Consider the following 16799-nt stretch of genomic DNA (forward strand, 5'->3'; position numbering starts at 1 on the left):
GGCCGGCCTGGTCCCAGAAGCCCCTTGGTGACAGAAGCCCAGTCGTCCCCAGCCCTGGCTTTCAGAACAGGCCCACAGGGCCTTGATTCTCCTGTGGCCCCTGGAGCACGCCAGGCTGCGTGAGCAGCTCTTTCTTGCCCAGGACCCTCGATGCCATGTAGCACCTTTCTTAATTAGGGAGGAGGGGCAGAAGTGGGTTAGGGTCACTCGCACTGGGCCCTTCCTTGAGCCAACCTCTCCTGCCCTGTCATGAGCTCGCCCCTCCGGCTCTGAAAGGCTGTGGATGACCCAGGCTTTTTAGTTTGCCTTTTTCTTTATCCCTGGAAACGGAGATGATTCCATGGGGAAAAAAAAAATCAGGGCTTATTGTGATTTTCTTCTTTATTAAACTGGTTTTTCCTTCCCTCTTTCAAGAACTTTCCACGGACCCCAAGTGCATACAGAAAGAACAGACAGTCTATTGGCACCTGAATACTGGAGCTTAAAACCAGACCCACAGAACATCCGGGTCTGCTTCTAAAGGGTCTGGCCCCAGCGGGCGGGGAGGCTGAGCCTAAAAGTCCTACAACAAAGGCATCCCGGGGGCTTTCCAGGACAACCTCCTGCCCCCCACTGGGCTCCGGCCTCTCAGGACAAATCCGAATTCCTCCTCGGCAGGGGGGAAATGAAACCCAGGGAGGGCTTCGAGCCTTGTTTATCTTGGCAGATCAGGGAGTTTCGAGGCAGCTCAGGAAATGCCCGGGAGTTTCAGGGCAGAAAGGGCCTGCTATTCATCCTCGGCCTGATTAGGGCAGGGGCGTGGATGGGCCACAAGGGCTCCCAGCTCCCCTCTCCTATCACCACCGTATAGATTAACACATTCCAGCAACATTCCAACTGTGAATGTGCATCGGGAAGGGATCCATTATCAGAGGAGGGATTAAGAGGATGGAATGGGGGAGGGTTGGTAGGAGCCCACTGGGGAGGAACAATGGTTTTCTTGAAGCAGTGGGCCCAGCCGCATCCGTTAGCCCTCTCGGCCCACGGCCCACCCTCCCTGAAAGTGGGGCCGATCGGCCCAGAGCAGAGAGCAACACTGGCAACACCGGCTACTCTCCCGGGACAGAGGCCATACTCGTGTCCTCGGACAGCAGGAGGAAGGCGGGCGAGCGGCCGGTCAAACCACCTTTAGAGGTGACCAGCAGAGCCCCTGGGAATAAGCTTGGGAGGAAAGAAAGGTGCTCTCGAGTAACCGGGAAATTTGGGCCCAGATCCTACTTGTCCCCTTGTCCTTCTCTGGTAAATTTGGGAATCATGGAGAAATTCAGCCTTATCCAAATATTTGCGACGAAGCCGATGATTAATTTTACGGAGGGCTTTTAAAGCTTGTAAAACACTCAACGGGCGCTGTCTCGTGTATCCTCCTCACAGTTACCCCACTAGGAAACACTCTTATTGTCCCCATTTTATAGATAAGGCACAGAGAAGCTGATTTAAGTGACTCGCCCACGATCACATAGCCAGAAAGTGGGAGTGGAAGGCTCGGAGCTCAGGTTTTCCCCACTCTCTCTCATAAAGGGTCTGCTTCCTTCTAGGAAAGTATTCCCACCTGCCTCAAATCTGGGACCCAGAGGCCTCAGCGGGGTTTCCTCCCCCTCCCCGCCACGGCCGCTTTCATCGGGCCTATTTTCTCCACGGCCGATACCTCCAGAGAAGGGATTCCTTTGGGCACGTGCTGCGGGTACTCCCTGAGGAGGCGCTCCTCGTCCAAGAACTTCCCGTCTCTCCCATTGCTGGCAGGTTGGAACAGCCCGTAGTTGAGAACATCCTTGAGACTCTGGTTCAAGGTGCATAGAATCCGCTGCTTTGCCACCCACACAGAAGCATCTGGGTTAAATCGGATGCATTTCTGGTAAGGAGGAAAAAAATACAATTAAGTCTTAGTAACTTCTTGGGGTTAGTGCGACAAGCGGCTCTCACGTGGAGGGGACCCAGAAGCCTCTGGTCCGACACCCTCGTGAAGCAGTCTTCTGCTCAGATGGCCACTCTCTACATTCAGGGCAGTGGTCTAACAGGAGGAGCTGAGCCGGAGGACCCGGATTCGAATCCCACCTCTAACACTTTTTATGAGCCCCTCTCCTGATCTGCAAAACAAGAAACTTGGACTAAATCTGAAATGAGAAATGTGCCAAGGGAAATAAAGGAACAGGTTGGACTACGTGAGCCTGCAGAGCTGTTTGCATTTCTTGTCAATAAACAAGAGATCCTCCTTGAGCCAGCACAACCCTCCCCCAGTCATTACAGCCACAGAAAACAGCTGACCATGACATCAGGCGACCTGACCCCAGACGCTGGTGGCCCCAGGAAGCCCAATCTCGTGAGAATGAGCAGGAAAGGGGTTTTCAAACCCAGAACGACCAAAGAAACAGCTGGCAGGATGACCATTTCCTTCTTTTGGCTTCTCCCCTGAGATTTTAAGCTTCTCGAGGGTAGGGAGACTTTTTCTCACATTCCCTGAGACTCTGGATTTAGACTAGAGTAGGTACTTGATAAATGATCATCCATTAAGGTTAAATGAGTGGGAAAATGCAAATCAGATTTCCTGGCAACTCTAGGGAAACCTGTGTGAGTTGGCATTGGGGGGGAGGGAGGGGGGGAGAGAGGCCTGGCCACCCAAGGGAGGTGCCCTCTGCCTTTTTCTGGTCTCGGGGCTCTCACTTTACTACCCAGTAACACATGACACAGGCTTTGGGTTCAGTCATTCAAATCCCTGTATACTAGGTACCTATTGTCTACGCTGGACGAGCCTCAAAAGCCCACCATGATGAGGATTTCAGGGAATGGCTACCACCTGGGCCCTCTCAGAAGGAAATTCATAGCACCTTGCTAAAGGTTCCAGTTCCTTAGAGGTGCAAAACGAAGGCATTCATCTTGGGGGAAACAAATCTATGCACTGGGACCAGCTGAGACTGTGAACATCCTAGAGTTCCACCTTCCTCCTAGAACTCCCCTCCATGTCACGGGAGCTGCTTCCAGGAGTACACGTGTGGGTCTTGTCAAAGGATGACTCCACATGGGATGGACTCCCCAGCCCCAGAGTGTGTCAGGAAACAGGGTCCCCACTTGGTTACCCCAGCACCCGGGTCTCCAAGAGAGAAGAACAAAAAGACTGCGATGGAACAATGGGATGCCCTGAGCCTGAAGCACGTCCCACATGGAACAGCAGCAGAATCACCGGGCTCTAAGTCTGCTAATTGCATCTCAAGTGAAAGGCCAGCAGACAGGACTTGCTCCTCCTGCTCCCCTCACAGGGATCCCTCCAGGAGACCACAAAGCTAAGCAGTTTGCTGATAAATGGTCCTCAGCCTATGAACAGCCACCCTAGGAATGGAGGGACAAATGCCCAGGGGCTCACAGGCGAGGAATCCCCTTTCCTTTTGTTTGATGGGGTGCTGCAGGATGAAGAGCTCAGCAAGGGGAGAATGGTTCGGGAAACTCTTACAGAACTTGACTCTTTAAATGAACAACTTCAGCCTCAAGGGAACTTCAAATTGTGCCCAATTTATAATCAACTAATAACTATTTTTTGAGCACCTACTGTGTGCAGGGAATTAAGAACCCAAAGTCAGAAATTAAACAATGCCTGCTCCCAAGGAGTTTGTGTCGCCTCCACATGAACACATCACGTGGGAGGACCTGTAATTTCCGCCATTAATCCACAACCTCCTTCTAGTTTCGGCTCTTATAGAGTCGCCCAAAGCTCAGCAAAGTTGAGGAAACTCTTCTTAATGATTCAGTGAGTGTCAGAGAGTAGAGTCTGCTCGACTCTATCCACTGGACCAAGGGACCTCTGAATATGCTGATTGGGAACTTTTAAAACTGAAAGTTTTTATTAATATTGCTCTTTCTTATAGCATCAAAGCTATTCCAAATACCCCTCCTCCTCCCTCTCCCAGAGAGCTAGAAATATGACAAACTACTCTGAGAGGGGGAAAAAAGTCAGCATAAACTGATGAATAAATGAGAAAAGTTCAAGAATAAATACAATATACAACACCTGTAGCTCTCCCCCCTCCACAAAGGGACAGTGAGGATATCTTTTCATCCCTCATCTTTCAAGTCCTGGTGATCGTCATGATTTTCTTCTGGACTAACTTTATAAAATCAATTTCAGGCTCACTTAGAGTTGAGGGAGATTCATCGAGTCTCTGGCCCACTTTTTATAAAGTTGGAAACTGAGGCCATGAAACAGGAAGAGAAATTAGGTCACGATTGTAAAGCTAGGACATTGGACCCGAGTCAGGGTACGGAGCCAGATCCTCTGACCAAAATGTACTTTCCAAGACCACCTGAGATTTCAGGGAGAGTTTTTTGAAAGTCATTGGGGAGTCTCCCAATGGGGCCTGACCTAGAAATTCACACAGGACAAACTACATGGAGGAAGGATGCTGATTTGCTCAGAGAAGGAGCTGTAGGTACCTAATGGTGGCGAACTTGTCACAGAAAGCATCCGAATGAAGTCTAATCTTAGCCAAAGAGCTGCATGCAGCCATGCCCAAAGGACCGCTCACACTGGGAAGCCCCAGGAATCTGTCCTAGGACGTAAGGTGTCCAACCCTGGGTAGTTGGGGTGGGCTTGGAGTCAAGAAAAGCTCAGTTCAGATCGGGTCTCAGATACTTATCATCATTACTTACAAGCTTTGTGACCCTGGGCAAGTTACCTAACCTTTCCCTAGCTCAGTTTCCTCAACTATAAAATGGAGATAATGAGTTACCTCCCCATATTGTGGTGAGGATCAAATAAGATAATAATTGTAAAGCTAACTTAGCACAGTATTTAGCAAATAATTGGTACTTCGTAAATCCATCCACTCTTCCTCCCTTCTTTCTTTCCTTTCTTGTTTCTTCCTTCCTTCTTTCTTTCCTTCCTTCTGTCTGTCTTCTTTCCTTTGCTTTTTCCTTTCCTTTCTTCCTTCCTTTTCTCCCTCCCTCCCTTTATTTCCTTCCTTTTTTCTTTCTTTAGCAACGACTTGAATAAGGACATATCTTTCAGTTCTCTAGATGACACAAAACAGAGAGGCAAAGTGTACGCAATAGACTCAAAAAGTCTTCATGGAACCTCATTCTAATGGATGAGGAAGAGGAAGGCAAGATGCAGACAAAGAGCTTTAGGGGAAAAAAATCTAAGAAAGGAAAGAACTCTTTCTTTTGAGGGAAAGGGCCAATCAGAGAAGGCTCCAAGGAAGAGGAGACACCAGAAACGGTCCTGGAAGAAGAAGACAAGTTTTGATGGGTGGGTGCTCCTGAAAGGAGAGATGACCACTATGAATAAAGAGGCAGCTTGTAAGGAAACCTAATGAGGAGAAATGGCACTTGGATTCCAAAAAGTCAACTTCCCCACTAAGAGATGGGGGACCTACTTTAAGTGGAAATGATTTGGGGCAGATGTATTGAGAAGGCAGCTTGAGCTCTAGATGAGTCGCCCCAAGGGCTGCCTGGAGAATGAGGGAGGTCATTATCCACTGCCCTCTCTATTCGCCGACAACATCGGAGAATTCATTGCCCTACATTGTGAACATAAGCAGGGAAGTGTCCGGAGGAGGGTAATCACAGCAGGGAAGGGCCTGGAGAGCACCTCAGAGGAGAATGGACATGATTAGTCTGACAGGGAGAAGACTCAGAGAAGGACATGAGTTATCTGAAAGACTGTCCCGTGCAGGGAACAGGTCTACTCTGCTAGGCCCAAGGCAGAGCAATCAGCAGCAATGCACAGACATTATCTGGTACACTGTAGGTGCTTAATAAATGTGTGTTCTGATACACAGGATTCAGGTTGTCCAAAGGTGCAAGTAGGTGCCTTAACCAGGTTTGTTCTGTTAGCCCCAGCAATCAGCAGCAATGAACAGACAATATCTAGAACACCATAGGTGCTTAATAAATGTATGTTCTGCTACAAAGGAATCTTCCTTAGTGATGCAGGTCATCCAAAGGTGCAATGAGGTGCCTTAAACAGGTTTATTCTGCTAGACCGAGAAATCGGCAGCAATGCCCAGACAATATCTGGAACACCGTAGGTGCTTAATAAATGTGTGTTCTGATACAAAGGAAGCTTCCTAGTGATTCAGGTTGTCCAAAGGTACAATGAGGTGCTTTGAGAAGGAGTAACTTCACCCCCACAGAAGCTTCCAGGCAGAGGCAGGATGACCACTTGTCAGGGATGTTACTGAAGATGCTCCAGAGAAAGAAGCAGATGACTTCTGAAGGACGATGGCCAAAAGACTTGGGTTCGGGTCTCAGTTTTGCCAGCCTGCTTCCCTTGAGGTCTCTCTGAGCCTCCATTTCCTTCCTCCAGAGCTGAATAAAGGGGTGAACCACAGGATCCCCCATGGCTTCTTCTTGCTCTGACCATCTTTGCCATGTCCTTGACAACACGATAATTCTCTAAATTTGCTTAAAACAAGGGCTTCATAATGACTCTTTCAGAGGCAGAGAAAGAATATCTGGGTGACCTTGATAAAGAAGATTTATTCCATTTGGGATAATTAATGCAATTAAGGAACTCTAGGGTTTTTCTTAATTTAGCATTTATCCTCTGATATCAGGTAGAGCAGAAATGAGAGTGGGCTACTCTTTAGTTTTGTGTTTAGATAAAAGAAAATACTTCATTTGAAAGATAAAGAAAGGCTCAATTAGAAGCCAAAACCCCTTCTCCACCAAGAAAACCCCTTTCCTACAAAAATAATTGAGATCAAATCCATTCCCTGAAAATCAAAGCGCTTCTCTCCCTTTTCCTTTTTTCCAAAATCTTTCTGACCTGGAAAAATTGGTCCTAAACTATCTTGGGGCCCCAGATTTATGCCCAGAAGTGATCTCAGAGGACAGTTTGTTCAATTCTCATTTTACAGAGGGGGAAACTGAGGCCCAGAGTGATCAAGTGATGTCCAAATTTACAAGAGAAGCAAGCTAGAATTCTAATTCAGATCTCCCCTCTCTAAATCTGGGTCTTTCCATCACCTCTTTGCTGCCTCATGATACTTCTCGAAGAGTCAAATCCCCCCGTGGGGGCCCATTATGTCATTGAAAGATGAGAACACGCTATTTTAGGATACCTGCACAAGCTATTTTGGAAATCCTTACTCAGTCGTACCCTACTACCCTGGATAAAACTCATTTCCTCCGAAAGGGCAGAAGGAAGCCTCGGGCAGCAAAGGGGGCAGCAGCTGGTATGAAGGCCCACAAAGGGTACCCTCAACAATGAGACTAAAGCTTGCTGACCCCCCTCAGGTTTCCTTAACTCCATTTTACAGAAAAAGAAAAAACTCAAATAATTAACTGACCCATTCACGGGGCAAAGCGAGGAAATATTGTCAGAGGCAAGATTACACCCCACGAGGTCGTGCTTCTTCTACGGTGACCCCCAATGTCACCTTCTCCCCTCACATCCCGGGAGGATGCTCACTCGGTCACTCACTCACTCACTCATTCATTCAATATCCATTTCTTGAGGACAGTCTGCTCCATGAAAAGCTTTAAAAGTATTGGGTAGAGTTTTCCCTGCCTGACAGATGGGAAGGCTGAGGCACTGAGAGATGGGTCAAACCTGCATCAAATTTGGGATCTGGAAACTGGCTCACAAGCGTCTCCATGGCCAAGCAGAGCGATGGAAGGGAGCTCAAATCTGGGGGTTTCTTTATGTATTTGGCAATGAATGACTAATTTAATATAATATATACATATGAATAAGTAGATAAATGAGCAAATGAAAGAGTAATTTAACATAATATATATATACATATAAAATAAATGAGTGAATAAAGGAATAATTTAATATATATACATATAAATAAGTAAATGAGTGAAGTAATGAATGAATGAATGAATGAATGAAAGCTGATTCAGAAGAAGTGAAATGTCTTAGGAACAGGATAAGACATGAACTTCATGGCCTGGAGAGTGCCAGCAGTCCAGTGGGATTTATGGAGTTTTCCTTCTGCAATGGTTGCAGACTCGGTGGCTGCTGAGGTCCCGCAGCCCTCAGAGAAGCTGCCCCTCCTCCCTAAGACTCCGTGAATCCCTTAGTAGGGTCTGCAGAAATTCAAACAGAGGCACGGCCCCAGGAGCACCCCAAGTAAAATGTTCTCTCTCAGGGGCTGCTGCTAAACCATTCCTTCCTTAGAAAATATTAACCTAATGGCTAACAAAGGGAGGCAGTGAATGAACAGCATTCTGAAATGATTCACAGAGGAGAGAAAGGGAGGGGAGAGAGAGAATGAGGGGGGAAAAAGGGAGGAGAAAAAAAGGAAAGAGAATGGGAAGGGGAAAGGGAAGAGGAAGCAAGACAGAGGGATATGAGAGAAGGATGGAAGGAAGGAGAAAGGGAGAAGAGAGGAAGATGGGGCTGAGGGAAAAAAGAGGGGTAGAGGATGTGGGGAAGGAGAGGGGAGAAGGAAAGGGAGAGAAGATAGAGGCAGAATGGAATATAGGGGAGAAGTCCCGCGTAATCTCAGTTCCCATTGCCTTCAGCACGAGACTCAGCCAAATCCCAAAGCTAATCCCAAAGTAATGAGAAATTCCTTTTAAGTGGTTCAGAAGAAATCAGGGGAGGCAAAAGATGGAGGGCAAAGGGAAGGAAAGGCGGAGAGCAATGCAGCGTCCTCCAAGGCTCAGTCCCCGTCGGCCGTCCTCTGCCAGAGCTGGGTGTCTGGCACTGGAGGGAGCCAACGGGGGTCTTGCGCATGGCACACAGTAGGTGCTTGGCAAAGGCTTTTTGATTGAGAGGCCTGAATTCATGGAAGAATCCCCATCTTAGGGGATGAGGCTCCACACACTAACGCCAGGGAGGGGGCCCAGAGCCTGCAGCTTCCCTGGGGCCGGGAGCCTCCCCTGCTGATGGAGGGCAGGCGCCCCCTTCGTGATTTCTGGATGTAGAAGGTACACAGGGCAGCTAAAGGTGGGATGAAGCGGGTGGTCTCGCCACCAAACTGCCACAAGACCTTAAAATCAGCTAACCCAATTCAGGTAAAGTGTGGAACGAGTCTCAGTCAAAAACTTCTACCTAGTCACTCTTGTGGTCCAAGAGTCAAGATGTGGAACTCGCCTCAGAGAAAAGTGGTTCAGGTTTACAAGGACCTATGACTAGGCCCATTTTACAGAGGAGAAAACCGGGGCCTAGAGGACCTACTAAGCGAAGGAGAGGAGATTCGCACCCGGGGTCTGCTTGACTCCTAGTCACTCACTCTGTGTCCTGAGCCACGGACGCTGCCCCCAAATTTCCTCAAAGGTTTCAGGCTGGGCCATGGCGGCCAGGACCCCGCCCCTGCACTGTCCCAGGGAGCCGAGGGCACAAGCCTGACCCAGGGACAAGTGGCCAGAGGCAGTTTCCTCCATAAGAGCCATAAGCAGAAAGGGAGCTTCGGGGTGGCGCTCCCCAGCCCCCCAAGCACCCGCTGGGCAGGGGTGGGGGCAAGGACCTCTCCGGTGAAAAAGATCCCATGACGAATTCACTTCATGAGTCACTCGCAGGATCCCATTGTGCTTTTAAAAGTCAGCGACCAGAAGTCGGGAACAGAACACGCTGTGGGCAGAGCCGCAAACGGGGCCGAGCTTTCTGGAAAGCCGCGGGCAATCGCCCGAGCTAAGGCGCCCAGCTGTTATCCGCTCTGGCCCGAGCGCAGCCCCAGCGGGTCCAAGACAAAGGGAACGGGCCCGCCGGGGGGCAAAGTATTCCGAACGGCAATTTGTATTTTTATTTTTGTTCTCTGGTTGCAGAACAGTGGAAACAAAGGAGCTGCCCCGTGATTAGCGGATGGCTGACTCAGATTTGAAATCGGAATACATTACTTTCCTGTGATGAATTCTGAGAAATTTGAGCAAGTTGGTTTGCACTTAGAGAAAAAGAGAGCGAGCCAGGCCAGCGGCCCGTGGGGACAAGCCAGAAAGACCGGGGTTCAAATGAAGTCTCGGACACTTAGTTGTGTGACCTTGGCCAAGGCACCTCTGCCTCAGTTTCCTCATCTGTAAAATGGGGATATTGATAGAACCTATCACCCAGGTAATAGGGGAGGAGCAAATGAGATAATTATTGCCACGGTGCTTAGCACATTGTAGGCGCTATACAAATGTCAGCTGTTGTTGTGGCTTATTGTTACTATTTTTATTATTGGAGCCCGGGTGCCTAGGATGACAGTGCTCCCTGGGCCCAGGACAGGGGAGCTGTTATCAGCTAGAATCTGTACCAGAAGAGGGAGTCCTCACCCTCATGATCGGACCCCTCTCTCTCCTCACTTATAAGCACTTTTCTTTCGCATCTATTTTGTTTTCCCGTGTCTGGGCCCGCGGCAGCTCCGTGCCCAGCCCAGGAGAGGTCTCTGTCTCCCCGTCTCCTAGCCTGGTGCCCGACAGACGCCAAGGATTTAATGGAGTTTACTGAATAGAGCCGGCCTCACGGTCACCACAGGGGACGCTGCGGGAAGCCCGGTTCTATGGGACCAATGAGGAGCCTTTCCCGCCTCTCGTTTGACAGGGACAGAGATGACAGAAAAAGGGACCCCAACGTCACCCGCCTTCACTGAGGCAGAAACTGCTTCTGTCTATTGTACGGGCCGGGATTAAGGCGGGGGAGGGGGAAACTGGGGGAGGGGGAGACATCGGTAACTCACAGGACTGTGAAAAGCAAAAGGCAAAAATCACAAAACCTAAAGAAAATCGATGAAGTGAGAGCGGCTCCGAGAGCCCCACATCCTTCAGAAACAGTGGTTCCAAACCAGGAGGGAGCTGGCTCGGGGGGGGGGGGGTGGCCACAGAGGCAGAAGCGAGGGCTGGGGTCCTCAGCCTGGTGGCTTAAAGCAGCTGGAAGGTAAGGATCCCAGCGGGCAAGCAAAAGGAGAACAGGAGACCCAAAGGACAGCCCGCAGCCCCGGAACGACCAAGGGACGTGATCAAGAGGGAGGGACACGATTCTCTGTCTCCCCCGCCCCCCGTCCCAAACTGCATTTTACATCCGCAAATCCCAAGGTCACTTAGAGACCCAGCACAGCTGGCCGGCCATTTCCCATAAAGCCATAAGGCTTGTGTTTCTGTGGGTGACAAGTGGGGTCCCACGGCGGGGAGGCCGACCCCGAGGCCGGTGGGAATCCCTGCGCTCACTAACTCTGGCAGGACATCAGAGAGCAAAGAGCCCGGCAGGATACGGTGTCCAGTGCCGGGGATCAGTCGGAATTATATTTGACAGCAGGTTCTAAGAACACGTCTCCCAGCTAAAGATGCTCTTGATGGACGGAGCGCCCCCTTCTCCTGGGGGCAGGAGGGGAGTCTGTGCCGTGAATATTCTCCCCGAGACCATCGGGTTCTCCTGCAGCCTCCGGCCTCGTGAGCCGTGGAAGGGAGCCACAGCCTCGGATGTCAGGATCCCTCCCGGCAGGGCCGCAACTCCAGAAAACATTAACAGAGCCCCGAGATGTATTGACTTTGGCACGAGCGGGGGCTTTGCAAACAGGCAAGACGACTGTGACTGCTCTGAGCCCAGAGTCAGCACAATAGAGGGCATTGTGAGTGCGGAACAGCGGGCAGCCCCGGGGAACAAAGGGCTCCCACCCACCTTCCCTCAGCCAATCCGAGGTGCTCTCGCAGCCGGTCCCGGGATGGGGAGCTTCAAGGGACCCAGGGCTTGGCCAAGTGGGAGAAACTGAGACCCGCAGAGGGGATTCTCTGCCCATGGTAACCCTGGGAGCAAGAGGCCGAACTTCAGACCCTGGGGGGAACGTACGGGAAGCCTTCTACCTTCCCGCTTGGGACCCCTAGCCAGGAGGCTACACTTTCCCTGGGTGCGGGAGTCACTCCACCAACAGTCGTTTATTAAGCACTTGCTTTGTGCCGAGCAAAGAGGGGCAAAATCATTCCCCCCTCCAGGAGTCTGAGGGAAACGGCTACGAATCTCCAAGATGTGACAGGATAAATCAGCCATCCCTTTATAGGGAAGAAGCCATCCAGAAAGGAATGAATAAAGGGCCCCTGCTAGGGGATGACGGGGTTTGAGCACAGACGAGGGATCTCTGACGCTGGTCTCAGAACCAAAAAACGTCCTGGGAGTACGGACAAGGGGAAAGGAACGTTCCCTGAAATCCAGACTTCGGGCGCGTTTCTCACTTCCAAGATTCCAAAAGGACAGAAGAAGGAAGACCATCGGTGCAATTCCGCGCTCTTTGTGTGTCGGGATTCGGAAACATCTCTGGCCCTCGTGACCGTGTAATTGGGAGCGCAAATTCAGGGCCTTTTCCCAAAGTGCGCTCACGTGCAGGGACAGACTCACAGATGATCTCGCCCGTGATGGACACGGAGCTGGGGAAGCCCAGAGAGGCTAAAATCCCGTGATTCCCTACAGCCTGAATCAAGAAGGAGCTCTGCATGCAGGACACCATTTCCTAGAGTTCCTGAAGCCTTAGTCAGTACTTAACTGCATTCATCTCGCAATCGCGAGCAGCTCCCAATCAATTGGATTTAATGGAAAGGAAATTCTGAATTTAGCACCTGTGGACAAGGGATCAAATTCTGATCCAGATCATTACTCACTTCGTGACCCTGGAGAAATCACTTCCTCTCTCTCTCCCTGGGGCTCAATTCCTTCAAAGTATAGACATGAGAGGATTTGACGGAAGAAGAGGGCAATTTAATTTAGAAAACGTTTACTAGGTGAAGCTAGGTGGCGCATGTGGGAGCACTAGATGTGGAAGCAGGAAGACATTTTTCTGGGTTCAAATCCAGCCTCAGACATTTACTAGCTAAGTGACCCTGGGGCAAGACACTTCATCATCCTGTTTGCCTCAGTTCTTTATCTGTAAAATGGGCTGGAGAAGGAAACGGCAAACCATTCCAGTATATTCTCCAAATGGGGTTAGGAAGAATTGAACATGACTGGGATGACTCCATAAGGACAATCCAACGTGTTCTGCAGGAATTCAGGAACTCCGGATGAAAATCCTCGCTCTGCTACCTAATTGTTGGGAGCGTTTTCCCCTCCCCTCTGGCCTCAGTATCCCTATCTACAAAGTGGGGGGAGGACAGGGTCACTGCTAAGCTTTCTTCCATTGTAGATTCTCCAAATCTACCATCCCACGTGCTCAATGTCCACTAACTCTGGGTGCTGTCCAAGGTTCTGCGACTAAAAAGCCACAAACAAAACGATTGCCATGTACAGTCTACCGAGGGAACAGAACAGGCCCAGAGCTAAGAAAACACAAAGTGTACACAACACAAAGTGATTACAAGATGTAAAGAGGGCTCACAGCTGGCAAGGGGAGAAAACCAGCTAGCACCTGAGCTGGCCTCTGAAGGCATTTTCTCTCTGAGGTTGCTTTGAGCTCTAAATCCTATTATCTCCAGGAATCTTTTGATTTTGCACAAAACGGGCCCCTTTCCCAGGGAGAGACTAAGTTAACCTGTCTGGCTCTGATGCACATGTGACCTCGGATCAGTGCCTCCATTTCCCAGGATCTCACTTTCCTCATCCATATAATGAGGTTTCCTGATGTTGACTTATGATCCACTGATTTTATGATTTATTTACTTCCAGAATAAATTTAACCAAATCCTTGATAATCAAAACAAAATTTATGTGAAAATATGAGCTGGCCCTGGGTCCCAGGGAGGATTGAGGACATAGGGGAACATGTAGGCAATTAAAAACGTCAAACAAACCAACTAAGCCCACGCCAATGGAATATGAAGTCTTTGAGAGCCAGGACTGTGTCCTTTTGGGGTATGTGCTCTCAGCATCTGGCACAGCACCTGGCACAAAGTCACAGCTTTAAAATTGCTCCTGAAGTGAAATCGCTGAAAGATTTTGGGCTATCGAGGTTCTGCTACATCAGGCATGTCATCTTTGACAACCTTATTTATGAAGTCAAGAGATATTTATCTAGGATGACTCAGGGGTCTTATCTACACTGTACAAAGCAGAATGAGAGTCACTTGATAGAGTTTGACTGATAGCACTGACTGAAGAGATACTGAGCTGCTACTCCTGCTACTACTGCTGCTACTTCCATTACTATTATTACTATTATTGCTACTATTACTACCACTAGTGCTACTATTATTACTATTGCTACTGCTACTACTACTACTACTACTACTACTACTGCTACTATTATTGCTATTGCTACTATTACTAGTACTGCTACTATTATTACTATTGCTACTACTAATATTACTATTACTACAACTACTGCTATTATTATTACTATTGCTACTGCTACTACTACTACTATTATTATTGCTGCTATACTACTACTATTACTATTACTACTACTACTATTATTACTATTGCTACTACTACTACTATTACTATGACTACTTCTATTATTACTATTGCTACTACTACTACTATTACTACAACTACTTCTGCTACTATTATTACTATTGCTACTACTACTATTACTACGACTACTCCTACTATTATTACTATTGCTACTACTACTATTACTACGACTACTCCTACTATTATTACTATTGCTACTACTACTATTACTATTATTACAACTACTGCTACTATTACTATTACTATGACTACTGCTATTATTATTACTATTACTACTACTATTATTACTATTGCTACTATTACTACTATTACTATAACTACTTCTGACTATTATTACTATTGCTACTACTACTACTATTACTACGACTACTTCTGCTACTATTATTACTATTGCTACTACTACTACTACTATTACTATGACTACTGCTGCTACTATTATTACTATTGCTACTACTACTATTACTACGACTACTGCTACTATTATTACTATTGCTACTACTGCTATTACTACAACTACTGCTACTATTATTACTATTGCTACTACTTCTATTACTATTACTACAACTACTGCTACTATTACTATTACTACTACTACTACGACTACTGCTACTATTATTACTATTGCTACTACTGCTGCTGCTATTACTTGAATAAGATAATAACAACACAGAATAAAGTACTATATTAATTGGTTTCTCTACTTTGGGGGTTCAAAAGGTAATGATTCTTGGAAAACTCTGAGACCTTTCAGAGGTTATATTAGAACTATGTTCACAATAATACAAAGACATTTTAATTCATAACATAATAAATATGAATAGATAAAAGCACGTAAAGAAAATCTCTTTGGGAGAATTTAATTATTTTTAAGAGCATAAAGGAGTCAAGAGATCAAAAAGTTTAAGAACTGCTATTCTAAGGAAAGGAGGAATTCAGAAAAGGAAGAGCAGGACCCAGGTCACAGAGATTCCAGAAGTTTAAATCACAGAATAAGAGCTAGCTCCATCAAGTTATGCTTACTATGTACTAAATACTTTACAATTATTATCTCAGTTGCTCCTCACAACAACCCTGCATGGCAGATGCTATTATTGCTCCCATTTTACAGGTAAGAAAATGGAGGTAGTTAAAGGCTAATCAGCTTACCCAGGGTCACATAGCTAGATCTGAATTCAAGTCTTCTGGAGTCCAGGCCCCATGCTCTCCCCTGTGCTATCAGAGCTGGAAGCGACCTCAGAGGCATGTAATCTAGTTTACACCCAACTCTGTTCTCTGTGTCATCCTGAGGGATTTTTGCTTATTGATGTAGGATGAGGGGCAGCCCCTCCCATCTGGGACAACTCTAGTTTTAGGAAATTTTCCAATAATTGAGCCTTGGACTTCTCTTGTTCCCAGTCCTGCCCTCAGAGCCAAGCAGATCAGAGGAGAGGCAGCCCACTGGTAATAGAAACCATGTTGAATTTGGTGACCAGGGATCTGGATTCAAATCCAGCTCCGCCCCCTCCTATTGGAACCTTTGCCAGCCACGTCACTTTTGGCTCCTCCGTAAAGGGCTGGGGCTGGGCAGGACGGCTGCGCAGCCTGGGCTCTGAAGACACTCTAAGACCCGGTTCTCTGACCCTTAGAGGGGGTCTCAAGCTGAGAGAGAAGGAAGAGGAATGAAGAAATGACCGGGCCCAAGAACAATTCCAGCAGCTGGGCAAGGGCAGAGACCGCGGTGGGCACAGACTCCCTGTCCAGTGTCCTCGGGGAGCGAGACAAGACCTTCCTTAGCCAAGCCCAGAGGCGCAGACCCACCCCCCACACTAGCCGGGTCCTTCCAAATCCTACCGTCTGCTGCAGGTCCTGGATGATGACGCGAATGACCAGAGTGTTGCCCTGGCTCTCCTCCATCTTGACCGTGGGTTTCTCCGAGGTCGCCCGGATGGTGTCATAGATGGTTTCCTCTTTGGAGCTGTCCGACTCGGACTCCATCGAATAATCGGAAAAGCTCTGGGCCATCTCATCTTCGCTGGACGTGGGACTCCGCGGCATGGCTCCGAGGCTGCCTTGTCCCCTCCTGTCTTAGAAAAAAACCAAAGGGACAAAGCGGAAGCACATTTTAAAACTTGGGAAGGTAAAACAATGTTTTCAACAACTCAGAGAGCTCTTTTTCACTTCCTATTTATCTTTATAAGACTTATTTCTGTCTTCCCTTCCTTTACTCCCCTTCCCCCTCATCCCTCAAGTATTAGGGCCATGGAGTAAAGGATGATGGTAGCTTGAACATTTCTCTAAAAATCAAGACTTGGTCCAACCAAAGTGTCCAACAAAAAGAAACCCGTGGTCCAGGGCACGGGCATGTGGCGCTCTCAGTCCTGCGCTGAGCATCTTAACACCAATTTAATTCAATGTAATTTAACAAACATGGAGGATCTCCCTATGTAAGAAGCCATGCTAGTGATAAGAACAGAAAGAAGTAAAGGAAACAAATCCTTGCCTCAATAAACTCACATAATAAGGCAGT

General features: G+C 48.1%; 1 protein-coding gene across 3 annotated transcripts in view; it reads right to left on the bottom strand.

Moving 5' to 3' along the window:
* The window catches only part of SHANK2 (SH3 and multiple ankyrin repeat domains 2), a 483554-nt gene extending 467207 nt beyond the window's left edge, over positions 1 to 16347 (bottom strand). For all 3 annotated transcript variants that reach the window (XM_051965794.1, XM_051965793.1, XM_051965791.1), the window contains exons 1-2: positions 16124 to 16347; positions 1685 to 1888 (exon numbers count right to left, since the gene is read on the bottom strand). In XM_051965794.1, coding sequence (XP_051821754.1) covers positions 1685 to 1888; positions 16124 to 16327 — 408 coding nt within the window. In that variant the 5' untranslated portion in view covers positions 16328 to 16347. The remainder of the gene's footprint in view (positions 1 to 1684; positions 1889 to 16123) is intronic.
* Between the last annotated feature and the right edge of the window lie 452 nt (positions 16348 to 16799).

This window comes from Antechinus flavipes, chromosome 6, assembly GCF_016432865.1.
Source record: "Antechinus flavipes isolate AdamAnt ecotype Samford, QLD, Australia chromosome 6, AdamAnt_v2, whole genome shotgun sequence".
Taxonomy (NCBI): domain Eukaryota; kingdom Metazoa; phylum Chordata; class Mammalia; order Dasyuromorphia; family Dasyuridae; genus Antechinus; species Antechinus flavipes.